General features: G+C 38.5%; 1 protein-coding gene across 1 annotated transcript in view; it reads left to right on the top strand.

The window, feature by feature from the left end:
• Positions 1–14,705, top strand: part of LOC145685614 (phospholipid-transporting ATPase ABCA3-like) — a 148,649-nt gene that overhangs the window by 78,569 nt on the left and 55,375 nt on the right. Inside the window, exon 9 of the mRNA XM_081758004.1 lies at positions 6,516–6,704. Coding sequence (XP_081614130.1) covers positions 6,516–6,704 — 189 coding nt within the window. The remainder of the gene's footprint in view (positions 1–6,515; positions 6,705–14,705) is intronic.

Below are 14,705 nucleotides of genomic sequence, written 5' to 3'. Positions count from 1 at the left end.
GGTTTTGAATCAATTGAATTGATTTTGAGTTTAACGTCCCGTCAGCAGTGAGGCTATATGAGACGTAGACCTACTAATTAAAGCAAACTACATGAGCTCTCGCTGGGGGCCGAATCTGGGTCTCCCACACCGAAAGCATGTACGCTATACGCTTAACCACAAAGGAGCTTTACGATGAGAGTTAAATTTGGACTTTAACGCTTTCGGAGTTGTAATTATTAATTTCTGCAACAAAGAGAACTATGGATTCGACACTAATATCAATCGCTTTTACTTTATATATATTGGCGGAGAGAAAGGGACCACATCCATATACAAAACCCTTGCAGATTATTGAACTGAAATCCTTTGGAAAGAAATCCTATTCTGCCTTCTTTCTCGAGTATAAATAAGTCTCTTAGACATGACTTCGTGTTCGTAAATTTCCTGTTTACATAGTTTTGGGGATCGGGAGTTTTGTGTCTGTAACGAAGATTGGAGTTTGTATAATAATTTCTGTTTATACCCGAATAGTCTCTTTACCTTTCAGAAAGCGTAAATCACTTGCTGTAATGAGAAAATTCAGAAGTAACTTCTGATGACAAATAGCTCCAAATAAATACACTACATAATTTATTCATTGCGATGATATTATTTTCTTAATTTGTATTTAACATTCATATATATCATAGAATACCAACGTACTGTGAACACCTGTTATATTTTAAACATAATAATCAGTATGTCCTGCAATGATTATATGTTATATATATACAACTGACGTATTTTAATGTAATTATTTTATATAATTTTTCAAGCATTGCGGAAAATAGAATTTCATAAAAAAAAACATTGACTCAGATGGGAATCGAACCCTCGACCTTACGATTTGAAATCCAACGGCGTACCACTTTTTTTTCTTTTTTTTCACTTTTTTATTGTTCTTTAAGGATTACAGAGTAATTACATATGAAATACAATATACTATAACAGCAGGAGTATTACATGATTACAGGATGAATATACAAATAATATTTACAGCATTTATACAGGAGAGAAGTGTCACATAGATATCGACAAATAGGTTACAAGAGTGCTAAAATCGTGATTTGATGGAGAGAAGTAGAATTTTACCATGCTATTTTTGAACTTCAAATATATTCAGAAAGTACAATGTCCAGGTAGTTCGCAAATAGCTTTTTCTTTCTAGCGGGCGGAAAGTGTCTGTATTGAGTGCACAAGAAATCTTGATAGTCTGTTACAAAGCGTAGTTTTGAGGATTGTAGTATGTATTCAATCGTATGAGCTGCTAACCAGGTAATTGAATTGAGTTTAGTGGTTGGATAAAAGTGAAAGTCCGGTAGAACGAATATGCGAACTGTGGTAAGAGTAGGAACTGTACGGCAGATTTTGCTGACAGCTGTTTGGAATTTGAGCCAGATTGTCGCTGCAGATCCACATTGAATTAAGCGATGCACAATATCATCTTCATTACCACATGTGACACAACTAGTAGTGTCACTAAATTTGAGACGGTGCTTTTTGGCATTCGTGGGGAGAAGCTCATTGACAACAGTGTACCAAGTCGATTGAACAGATCGTGGAATATGACGAGCAAACACATTGCCCCAAATCTGGGACCAATTGTTGTTTGGATATTTCAGTTCCATACGAGGAGGCTCAAGGTTCAGCTGGTTGAGGAGCAATATATAAAAGCACTTCACTGAAGTTATTGATGCTTGTTGTTCAGCACTCATATAAATATAATCAGCAACCACGTCTCTGAAATACCAGTAGCAACAAGGGATTGAATTAATATGGAGAGGCAAGTTTTTACCTATACGTTCGATACAATCAGCTAAGATACCATGGCTGACCCAATTTACATTGTGTTGAATATTTTCTAATGATCGAAACTTGAATAAAGCAGTAGCTTTACATTCAATATGAACAAGACCCAAACCTCCATGTCCGGTGGGTAGACATGTATATGGGTATTTGACTCTGAAGACGTGACCGTGCCAAAGAAACCAATTCCTAACACTGGTAAGACGTTTCGCAATGTGTGAGGGCATAGGTAGGATCTGGGCTAGATACCATAGTTTGGAAAATGCGAAGACATTTAGAAAATACACTCTGGACCGTAAACTGAGTTGACGGGATCTGTGAAGTGGGAGAACATGTCGCACAGTATTAACTAACTGGTTGTAATTTAACTGTATGGTTTCAGCAAGGAGAGGCGTGAAGGTTATCCCAAGGATTTTTAATTGGTCGACCGTTCGTATTTGTGTGATAAAAGAGTTCTGTACAAGTGGCAGTATTTTAGTCTTTGCACGATTTACCAGTGTGCCAGACATATTCACATAATCTTCAATGCATGCTTCTACAGAATGAAGATCCTCTTGGTCACGTAAGAACACCGTCACATCATCCGCATAACTGCAAACTTTTAATCCATTAGTATGAAAAGAAATCCCTTGTATATGTGCTGCAATGTGCCAGAGTAGAGGACTAAGGGAAATAATAAAAAGGGTCATGCTCAGAGGACAGCCTTGTCGGACACTGCGTTTGATTTTTATGGGCTCACTCAAAAATCCGTTTATTTTAAGTTTTGTTTGTGCTTCATCATAGAGTACACGGATCCATCTGATGAATTTCTCTCCTATGCCAAACTTTTGTAGAAGCGCCCATAAATAGGCATGATTTACTCTATCAAATGCCTGATGGAAATCAATAGATAAAACCGCAGGAGTGCTAGAGGAAGCTTGGCAACTAGCAATTACATCCCGAATCGTTTGCAGAAGATGATAGATTTTCCTATCTCCTACACTTGCAAATTGGTAGGGCCCTGCCAAGGATTCCAAATATGGTTGTAGTCTGTTATTCAAGCAGCGGGCCAGAATTTTATAGTCAGAGTTCATTAGTGTGATGGGTCGGTAATCAGTAACTAAAGTCGCAGTATTTACTTTGGGAATAAGGACTGTCACTCCTGGAGATTTATACTTTTGCACAGGCGCATCACTGAAATATTCATTGACTATGTCTGTTAATGTGTCTCCTATCAAAGGGAAGAAGCGTTGGTACCATTCTGCTGGAAGTCCATCTAGACCAGGAGATTTGTTAGAAGGGGCATTCATCACAGCAGATTCTACCTCTTCTTTCGAAATCGGGGTGTCCATCGCTCTAGCTGAATCATAATCGAGCACTGGAGAAAGGTTGTGGAAAATCTGTTGTTGGGTGTTTGCTTCGCCGCAGTCACCAAATAGGGAACTATAGTAGGTGTAAAACGCTGTTTTGATTTCAGAGAAAGAGGAAAATGTGTTCCCTTCGTCATCTTGAATGCGTGCTACTAATTTACTCGCACCACGCTTATACTCCTGTATAACATGATGTAGGGATGGCTCTTCTTCGAGGTCGAATATAGGAGATTTACTTCTGATAAGTACACCTTTCATTCTGTTTCTGGTCATGGTTAAAAGTTTTGCTTTAAATTTATTAACAGTACATAGAAGCGTACGATCAGAAAGTGCTGAATGTTGAGCATCACATAAACATCTGTAATAAAAATTGTACAGGTTACGATCATCTCGACTCTTCTCTGACGAATACCATCTGGAAAAACTAGAAACACGAGGTTTCAGATATTGATGCCACCATTCGCTGATCGTTCGAAAATGTCGTCGTTGTGTCACCCAATAGTGCCATTTAGCTGCAAAAGCTTCACAGTAATTAGTGTCAGCGAGAAGGGAAGTGTTGAAGTGCCAGTATCCTCTACCACGTTCAATTTTGACATCAGGAATTTTCAAAGATATGGCGTATGCGTGATGATCAGAAAAGATGGTAGGAGTTACTTCTACGTCTATAATCTTTTTAGCTAGGCTGGGAGACAAATAGATACGGTCAATTCTTGAAGCTGAATTATTCCGAACGTAAGTATATCCACGTTCATGTGGACGTTTCAATGGCCAGCTGTCTTGTAAGTGAAACCCTTTAACCAGTTCATGTAAGGTAGGACAGTAGTTAAAACTAGGAAATTGGTCTTCAGGACGGAGTACGGCGTTGAAATCTCCAGCCAGTAAAAAATGGTCAGTGTTTGAGGAGAAGGCAGATGGAACATCATGTACATAAAATTCATTCCTTTCTACACGATGTTGTGATCCGGATGGTGAATACAGATTTACGAGCTTTATGCTTCCTAACATGCCAGTCATTATTCTGCCGGTTGGGTGAAATATTTCAGGTGTGAAGTTTACGTCACTCTTGACCACTATTGCAGTACCTGTGCCATTGGTGGTGTAATTATTATAAACTGTATAAGCTGCACCGAGATTTAGCCTTTCTAAGCCAACTTCCTGTAGTAGCGCGACATCTATATGCGACTGACTTAGAAAATCACGTAACGAAAATTCTTTCGTAGGTAACTGCAGGTTGTTAATATTGATAGTAGCTATTTTAATAGACATGATGATGAAAAAGAAAAACATTGTAGAAAAATGTAAATCGGTTTGTAAGGACATCATATTTTACACAAGCTATTGAAATCAGGAAGAATCGATATGCTGAATAGAAATATCCTACAAACTGCACTATTACTGGAAACGGAAATGTCATACAACGTTCAATGTTGTCAAAAAATTGACAAACAGGAAACAGACACGAAGCGTATACTGTACACAACTAACCTAAGGTTAGAGTACTTACTTTTTATCGGAGGAACATGTAGAAACGCTATGTTCAGACTGTTGATCACTTCTCTGAGAGAGGGCTTTACTCAGTTCCTGTCGTTTGGTGCGTTTACGTTTAGTACGGTCGGGGGAACTGGGTGCACTTCTTACTGTTTCTCGTGGAGACGGGTAATCCTGCACTTGATCATCTGCTGGAAGACTGAGAACGGGGGAAGACAGGGACGAAGCACTGAGAGTTCCTAAGATTGGTTGAATGGGGGTTGCACTTTCATCGGTAATCATGGTACTGGAATAATCTTCTGGACAAGGGGGTAAGGAAGTAACCATATTTGAAGGGGTGCCAAGTGGAGAGGGAGTTGAACGTTGAGGTTGCGGTTTTGCCTCCGGAATATCACCTGGTTGTTTGTTCAGAGAGGGGCGCTCATCAGCCTCATTATCACATGAAACGGTTTTGTCACGATCAGCAGCACATTGAGACATGAGGGGTGGAAAATCACTGGTATTGTTGATATCAGATGACACAGGCGTTACGGTATTATGCTCACTAACATGGGAAACACAACTTTCGGACACTGAAACCTTTGGAGACACTGCAGGTAAACTTGCTTCACTTCCTCGTGGCAGAATAGGTGGGGCAAGGTTGGAAAATTTCGGAACAAAATCCGGCGGTGATGTCAAATTGGAGGGCTTTGGAACAGATACTCGTCCAGCATAACTCAAGGTACCAGAAACAGCCTGTGGGGGAGGACGGAGTGGACATGCGGAGTGTAGATGTTGGAGAGAATTGCAGCGTAAGCATGTCTTTTGTTGACCGGGATAGGTAACACAATATCTACTGTTCTGAATACTTATGAACGAAGGGATGGCATGTTTCAGTTCCATTTTGATCAACTTAGTACCTGTTCGTATAGGGTAGACATGGTCGGCTGAATAAAGTTCATCCTGTATACTATATATCTTGCCGTATTTCTCAAAGACATCCCTGACTTCATTATGTGACAACTCCAAGGGAGTAACATGCAGTTTCACTGTTAGAATGCTAACATTTGCCCAAGTTACTTTTATGTCATATGAACTTTGTGAATCGCGAAACTTTACAACACCATTTGTATCACGAAGGATTTTTTCACATAAATGTAAAGAGACCAATTTGACAAAAATACATTTACGATACATGTCCATTTCGATACTCAACACTTGATCAACAGTAAAGGCAAAGGTGTTATGCAACCACTCATGAATTACAAGAGACGTAGGGCGCTCAGAGACAGGGCCAAAATCAAACTTCAGAGTGTTTACTCGTTTGAGAGTTGACATCTTCAAATGGAGCACAGTATTCAAAAGAAAGAAAACGAAAACTTAAGAAAAGCAAAAAAAAAAAAAAAAAAAAAAAAAAACACTTGAAAAAAATTAATAGAAGCTTCACTATATCAAACAATGGGAAAACAAACACTCACACGTAGAAAGCGAGGTATTTGACAACCAAACACTACGAAGTGAATCAATCACAGAGAGCGCGCAGCACACGTCCACACACTCCAGCAACCAAACACGTGTTTGCTTTTTTATATATAATTGGTAACAAGTCTTATTATATTTAAAAGAAGAAAAACACATCTGCAAGATTTTTCCCGATTGCAAAGGTTGGCTTCGAGGTTCGAACCTGGTTTACTTTTTCCCGAAGATACCCGAAGTTGGACTTAGAAAATTTTTGCCTCGAAACAGCAATAAAGAATGCGCTCAACCTTTTTGAGACAAGGTGTACATACTCTTTTTTTCTCTCTCTCTTTTTGTCGACTTCACAAAATAATGCATTATATGTATATATTTTTATTCTCGTTCTGTTTTCAGTTTTCCTTATTCCCTTTGTAGAACATCCGTTTAAATTCATCTTATATCTTTGTCCAACTTGTATATTCTTCGATTCGCTATTAAGTTTGATGAAATTCTCAATCGGTAAACAACTTTGTTCATTGATGCTACCTGATAAGGACAAATGTGATGGATACAAACTTCCACCGGATATTATTACCTGTTGCGGTAAGTGATGTAACTGTAAGAAAATGGTAAATAAGTAGAGTTACTGTTATCATGCGCAAGATACTTCTAACTCGTAAGTGATAGTTATCTCACAAGTAGAGTACTGTTATCATGTGTAAGACACTTCTAAAACGTCAGTGATAGTTATCTCACAAGTAGAGTACTGTTATGATGCGCAAGAGACTTCTAAAACGTGATTGTTATCTCACAAGTAAAGTTACTGTTATCATTTGTTAAGACACTTCTAAAACGTAAGTGATAGTTATCTTACAAGTAGAGTACTGTTATCATGTGTAAGGCACTTCTAAAACGTAAGTGATAGTTATCACACAAGTAGAATACTGTTATGATGCGTAAAAGACTTCTAAAACGTAAGTGATAGTTATCTCACAAGTAGGGTACTGTTATGATGAGTGAGAGACTTCTGAAACGCAAGTGATAGTTATCTCACAAGTAGAGCAGTGTTGGGTAAGTTACTTGTAAAAATGTAACGCGTTACAAGTTACTTTACTTTCTCTTAAAATGTAACGCGTTAGTAACGCGTTACTTGCCCCAAAAAAGTAACTGTTACTTTACTTTGAAAGCAACGCGTTACTAATGCGTTACTTTTAGGTCCGAAACTTTGAAAATGTGAAAAAAAAATATGACTTTAATTTTCCGTACTACTATTGCTACCGCTATTATTATTATTATTATTATTATTATTATTATTATTATTATTATTATTATTATTATTATTATTATTATTATTATTATTATTATTATTGCACGTTTTGAATCGCTGTATGTAAATGCAAGGACACATTTTTATTTGATATATGAACATTTTCATATAATGAAACATTGATAAAATGCCATACTGCGTTACTCGTACGGATGGACACGAGCGAGTTTTCTTTGACACTCGATTCGACTAGAAACAGACATCTTTGAGCTCGGCTCGAAAAATTTCCTCCAACTCGACTCGAGTTGGGGTCGAGTTTCGAGTCGACTCGAGCCAAATCCGGTGTGTAGTTTCGAGTACATTCAAGTATATTACATAGACAGTATAATTATTATCAATGACACTACTACTACAACTTATTATTATTATTATTATTATTATTATTATTATTATTATTATTATTATTATTATTATTATTATTATTATTATTATTATTATTATTATTATTATAACAACACTGTATATAAAAATGAAAGATAGGCGGTTTGTATTTGAATACTAAAAAGCTAGTTGATTGCCAACCTTGGTAGTCGTGAAGTCTAGGAGTCAAGGACATTGTTCACGAGCTTCTGAATTTGGGTTGAGGGTCTAGATTGAGTATTCGGGCTCGAGCCAAACATTGTTAAAAGTTATAGGACACTGGCCAAATATCTTCAAAACTGCTCGGCTCGAGTTTAGAATTGTCAACGATTCGAGCAGCTCGGCTCCCAGCTCATTAACTATCGACCCGAACTGAGAAGTGGGCCGAGCAACAGCTTACCCAACTGACTCGGCTAGAGCCCTCGGCTCAGTTGAGTCGAACCGAACAAATGGCTCATCCCTATCAAGCCAACTCGAGCCGATGGTTCACCCCAAGTGAGCCGGCTCGAGACATCTTCTCAGTTGAGCCGAGCCGAGCTGAAATTGTTATAAAAAATCTTTTGTGGTCTCGCTATCGAGACGAGACGAGATGCGAGCCGTGTCCCCTCTCGTGAGCAACACTAAAAGTGTTCCATATTACTGTTTAGCTTACATTTCTCATGGCTATCGTTTTCCAGTGTAATAAGGCCATGCTTTCAAGACGTCTTAAAACGAACGAGCCATTTATCAAACTCGACTGGACTCGAAACTCGACGCGAAAAACTGAATCGGCTCGGAACTGGACTCGAGGATATTACCCTTGACTTGACTCGAAACTCGACTTGAATTCGAGTCGAGTCGAGTTTTAGCTTGACTCGTGCTCATCCCTATGCGTTAGAAAAAATGGTTGCTTATTATTATTCTGCTAAACTAATTATATAATAATAACAATGTTGTTATGTAAAATTAAAAATACAGAATATAGAGAAATATTACACTACTCTATAATCAACGGGACGCTAGAATAAGCAAACTGGTCTGAAAAAACTCCAATATTACATACCATCAGCAAACTATTTTCTAGTAATAAAGTAGGCCTGCTCATCAGAACACAGTTTATTCATATTAACCCCTTACTGTAAATCGTTAATTACGGCATCCTAGTTGTTGATAAACATTTTCCGCCGGGGCACTTCAGACACTTTACTTTTAAATTCTGTCCACCATCATCCTCAGCTCTTAAGAAAAAAGTATTCTTTCAAATGTTCGAACGGTAAAATATTTTCGTTCTCCATCTTTATAAAAACAACACCAATCAAAGTAAAATAGACTACCAGTATCATTGCACTTCTAGTTCACTCACTTAATATATTGATTTGGAGCTGTCAAAGTCTACGACAAAATCTTCTAGGTTCTTGCAATCAGTACACGTGATTTCCCTAATTCTGTCCTCTTCTTTCAAAAACAGCAAGTGGCACTACGAACTTACCTGTTTCTCTGTGTCTGTGGCTGTCGGTCACTGACATACGTAGTTCATGCTCGATTGTTCCATTCTGAGAAATTCCTTACAGGAAAGAAATATTTGTTTCCGAAAAAAATATATATACATATATTGTAGTTACTCATCCGAAATGTAACGCGAAAAAAGTAACGCAAACTAGGTACGTTACTTAAAAATTTGTAACGCGTTACCGTTACAGTTACTTTGGAAAAAATGTAACGCGTTACGGGGTAACGTTACTTTAAAAGTAACGCGTTACTTGCATTACGTTACTTCCCAAGACTGACAGTAGTTTATGCAATCCATGTGAGTCGATCTGCTCCTGTAGCATATAGCTACAGTATGCCGTTTCCTGAATTGGTTGCTTGCGTTTTCTGTAGATATTACTTGTTTTCAAGCCACACAGGTGTCATCTAGCGTCATGTGAGCATTTTTGGTGGACAAACACCGTGTGCGTTGATTTTTCTAGGCGTTTTCCCGTTTCCTCCTACTTTCTTCATTCCACCATTTCAGTCATTTCTCATCATCACCGACTCCCTTAGCCTTGGTGCATAAACGTGGGACGTTAAACTAGATACTTCATTTCATTTCAAAGCATATTAGTCTTGTTCTTCTTCCAAAACTAAAGAGAAATATAGTATTGAACATCAGTAATTCCGTACACCATAGGTATCGAATACATGGGTATGGCCTTGGATCCGAGACTCAAGCATCCGTAGTAAATTTTTAATGTGTGCTCATAAAATTATCTTCGAAATAACATTTTCACGACATTGACAAAAACTTAGTGCATGTGACCGTAAGTTTGATTTCATGGGCGGATGCTTATACCTTGAATAATTGTTTATCAATATAACTTTTAGCCTCCTTAGGTATACGGTACATCGAGGACTGAGCGACATAACATTATACTACAACAATAAATCTATATTATAAAATTGAAAGTTACTATGTTTGTGACTCCTAATCTCTTGAACCAGCCAACCGATCTCGATCAAATTTTCAACATAAGCTGAGGTTTGGGCCTAGGAGTGTTTTCATAATTTCGCTTTGACGATAAAACTTATGAAAGAGGAGAAGGGGGAGTTATAAAATAATAAATAAAACTTAATAACTCTTGAATCATAGATGAGGTTCAAGACTGAAATGTTAATTGTCAGTTCACTGACGGAACAACTAGGGGAGGAGAAGGCGGGGGAGATGTACACAAATCAATATAAATAAAAATAAAAGTGACTAAGTATGAGATTTAATAACTCTCGAACCACCCAACCGATCTCAATCAAATTTTCACCATGTATGAGGTTCGGGACTGGAAAGTTTTTTTTTAATTTTTTTTTTAAGATTTTCATTTTGATGTTAGAACCTAGGGGCGGAGGAAGGGAGAGAGATATATATATTGGCGTATTTACGATTTTGTTTCGGGGAGGGCTTTGCTAACTTTCGGGGGGGGGGGATTTGCCTGAAAATGTGAAAATTATGCAAGATATTTCATATACTTTACTATAGTAAGATTTTGGGGGGCTTAAGCCCGGAAGCCCCCCTAAATATATATAACTCTTGAAACTCCTGACCGATCTCGATCAAATTTTCAACATAAATGAGATTCGGACTTGGGGTGATTTTTATCATATCAATTTGACGGTAGAACTTAGGGGAGGGGGAAGGAATGGAAAATGTACAAAAATAAATAAAATTTAATAACTCTTGAACCACCCGACCGATCTCGATCACATTTTCAACATAGATGAGGTTCGGACCTGAGATGGTTTCTGTCATATCGCTTTGACGGTGCACTTTAGGGGAGGGGGAGGGGAGAGATATTTAAAAATGATCGCAAATGACCGATATTAAGCTGGAATCTATAGTTTTGGGGTCGCTGAGATAAACAGTGACACTTCCGATGCTGTTTAAATCCAAATTCAGCTCCGTAGCCTGGCGGAGGGGAGGGAAAATAAATAAAAATGATCGAAAATGAATATTATTGCCGAATGCATAGTTTTCGGCGTAGCTAAGGTGAACAGTGATACTTCCGATCTCATTTAAATGCAAATTCAGCATCGCAACTTGGGGGAGACGAAGGAAGGAGATATATAAAAATTAACGGAAATTGCCATTATAAATGTCGAATTCATGGTTTTGCGAGGTCATTGAGATGAACAATGACACTTTCGATGCCGTGTCTCGCAACAAGGGGAGGAGGAGATATATATAGGTTTATTGAAAATGACCGATATTCGTGCCGAATCCATAGTTTTCGGGGTCTCTGAGACAAACAGTGACACTTCTGATGCCGTTTAAATCCAAATTCAGCACCGCAACTTGGGTGCGGAGGGGAGAAATATATAAAAGTCATCGAAAATGACTGATGTCAGTACATAGAGTACATATTGGAATGAGTAAAATCTCAATATTTAGTTGGAAGTTTATTTAATTCAAGGATTAGCTAATCGTGGTTGAAAAGAAAAATCTGACGCCTTTAGAGTGTAAAAATAATTTTGCAATTCATGGTATTTCAATAATCTGTGCCGTCTTGATTTTCTTTCATGCGTCTCAGATCTTTCATACGTAGCCTCCCCAGTTTGGGAACCAGTGGAGATTGTTGGATCTGTTAAAAAAATATAAAAAGATAAGAAACGTTGTAATTTATCTTATAAGTAGTGAAGCGTGGGCACTTAAAAAAAATAAAGATCATCAGCCATGTTGTACACTACCATCATACTTACACGAAGGTGAAACTCTATTACATTTGGAAACATACATTGTATTTCCGTTACTACTGGCGCATTGTAGAGTTTATTATCCCTTATATCGAGAGTAAAATTTACCTATGAAAAGCATAAGATTTCTTAAATGCAAGACTTGCAAGACTCTTGCAAGCAAGACCAAGACTGGGTGTGCAAGACCAAGACCAAGACCAAGACCAAGGATTCCAGTGCAAGATCAAGACCAAGACTGGATGTGCAAGACCATGGTCTTGCATTTGCTCATCACTAATATATTGTAGTTATTCATCCGAAATGTAACGCGAAAAAAGTAACGCAAACTAGGTACGTTACTTAAAAATGTGTAACGCGTTACCGTTACAGTTACTTTGAAAAAAATTAACGCGTTACTAGGAAACGTTACTTAAAAGTAACGCGTTACTTGCGTTACGTTAATTCTCAAGACTGAAGTAGAGTTACTGTTATCATGCGCAAGAGACTTCTAAAACGTAATTGATAGTTATCACAAGTAGAGTATTGTTATCATGCGTAAGAGACTTCTAAAACGTAAGTGATAGTTATCTCACAAGTAGAGTACTGTTATGATGCGTAAGAAACTTCTAAAACGTACGTGATAGATATCTCATAAGTAGAGTTACTGTTATCATGCGCAAGAGACTTCCAAAACGTAAGTGGTAGTTATCTCACGTAAGTTAGCAATTATAATTGATGCATTCCGTTGCATCGTGATTAACTTAGTTCCAAACTGTTTCAACTGGAAATCTAATCGGAAAAAGACCATTAGGAAGACCTAAGCGCAGATGACACTACAGTAATAAGATGGATCTTACAGAAATAGCAATGCAAAATAGAAAGTGGATCGAGTTGGCTGAGGACGGAAGTCAATGGAGAGCTTTTATGAATGCAATATTGAACCTCCGGTTTCCATAGGCTATAGAATTAGTTACTTCCAAACTGCTTCAATGCTGGCCTTCTTCAATGGGTAGAAAACTGCTTTCTAAGTGCTTCTGGAGACTAGTTGAGGATTAGATACTGTAATCTTTGGAAGTGCATGTGATTTATATTCTAAAACTCAAGTTGCGAATGTTGTTTTCTTCCCTAAAAACTATCCGTACATTTTTCATTGAAAACAACTTGTTTCGATTCAATTCATTTATTCTGTAATCGCAGATAATTTCCTTCACACAAAAAATATATATCTTTAAACAAACACTATGTGTGAGAGTGTAGTAAGCAAGATTAATTGTGAACTCGAATAAACTCTCGTTATGTGATAATAAAAATGGAGATGAGTTATCATCATCATCATAAGTGGTCTACTAGACTTGGAGACTACTAGCTACAAGAGAGCTCCTATATTCTACCCCACAGCTCGAGCATTGCTGATATGTAAACATTGCCTTTCAATAATCCTTGATGCATTCAGATCTGAATCTAGGAGTCCTGGAGTCGATCCCAAATCATGTAAGGTTTCGTGTTCGACGACATCGTTGTACTGATGTCTCCGGGTTTCTCCTAGTTCCGTATTCCATAAATTATTGTAAATATCAGCAGACTTGACTTGCAATAGCCTCAAGTTGCGTTTCATTCCTCTTTCGCGACGCTGCGGCAAGTACAGTGCAATCTTGTATAAATCTTTTCTTGAAAACCCTATTTAGTAACCTTGTCCTTGCTTGAATATCATACGTTACCAACGTTATTTGATGCACACCAACATAGGAAACCACAAGAATCTCTGTAGCTGTATGCCCGCTGTATTACAATACTCGGAGGTCATGGACGTCATCGTTTGGCATGCGAAGTGTTTCGTTCATGTGTTTCTATTCAGTGGGTAGTCTCTCAGTATCTGTACCTGGCCGTTGTCTGCTTTCGCTCTTAGTCGGTAGAGGGATTAGTGCGAGAGTGAAATGGAGTTCACGTTTGAAGAACTTGCAGATATGGTGTTTGTGTATGGGCTAGCTAATGGAAACAGTCGTGCAACTGCAAGGTTGTATCACAACAAGTATCCAGACAGGCGACATCCAAAGTACTCCATGTTTCCGAGGCTATTTGGGCGTTTACGGGAAATGGGATACTTGCGCCCATTACGTCACGACCGCGGAAGGAAACGAACAACCAGGACTTCAGACCTTGAAGAAGAGGTTCTTGATCGTGTGATAGGAAAACTTTCGATAAGCACTACAGCATTAGCACAAGAAGTGGGGATTGATCACAGTACTGTTTGGAGAGTACTCCGTGAACAACAACTACACCCCTGTGATCCACAGAAAGTTCAAGACCTCCATCCTACAGATTTCGCATCCCGTATGGTGTTTAGTGAATGGCGAGTGCGGCGCTGTTTCACACCGCAATACTCTTTACAGATGAAGCCTGTCTTACGAGAGAAGGTGTATTCAATAGCCGGAATAGTTTTGTGTGGGCCGACGGAAATCCCCATGGCACCATTGTGCATAGACATCAACAGAGATTTGGGGTAAATATCTGGGCAGGCATCGTCGGTGACAAGCTTATAGGACCATATCTCTTAGGGCCAGGCCCGTAGCCAGCCCAAAAATTTAGGGGGGCCCTGGTAGAAGTTAGGGGGCCCGACCCAATCATATTATACTTCATCACCATATTATAGTTCATTTGCAAGCCTACCGTGAAATTTTATGGGGACCAGCCAAAATTTAGGGGGGCAGCCCCCTTGCCCCCGTGGATACGGGCCTGCT

Source organism: Thermobia domestica, chromosome 5, assembly GCF_964235325.1.
Source record: "Thermobia domestica chromosome 5, izTheDome1.hap1.1, whole genome shotgun sequence".
NCBI lineage: Eukaryota > Metazoa > Arthropoda > Insecta > Zygentoma > Lepismatidae > Thermobia > Thermobia domestica.
Note: the sequence above shows the minus strand (reverse complement) of the source record. Positions and strands in the feature narration are given on the sequence as shown.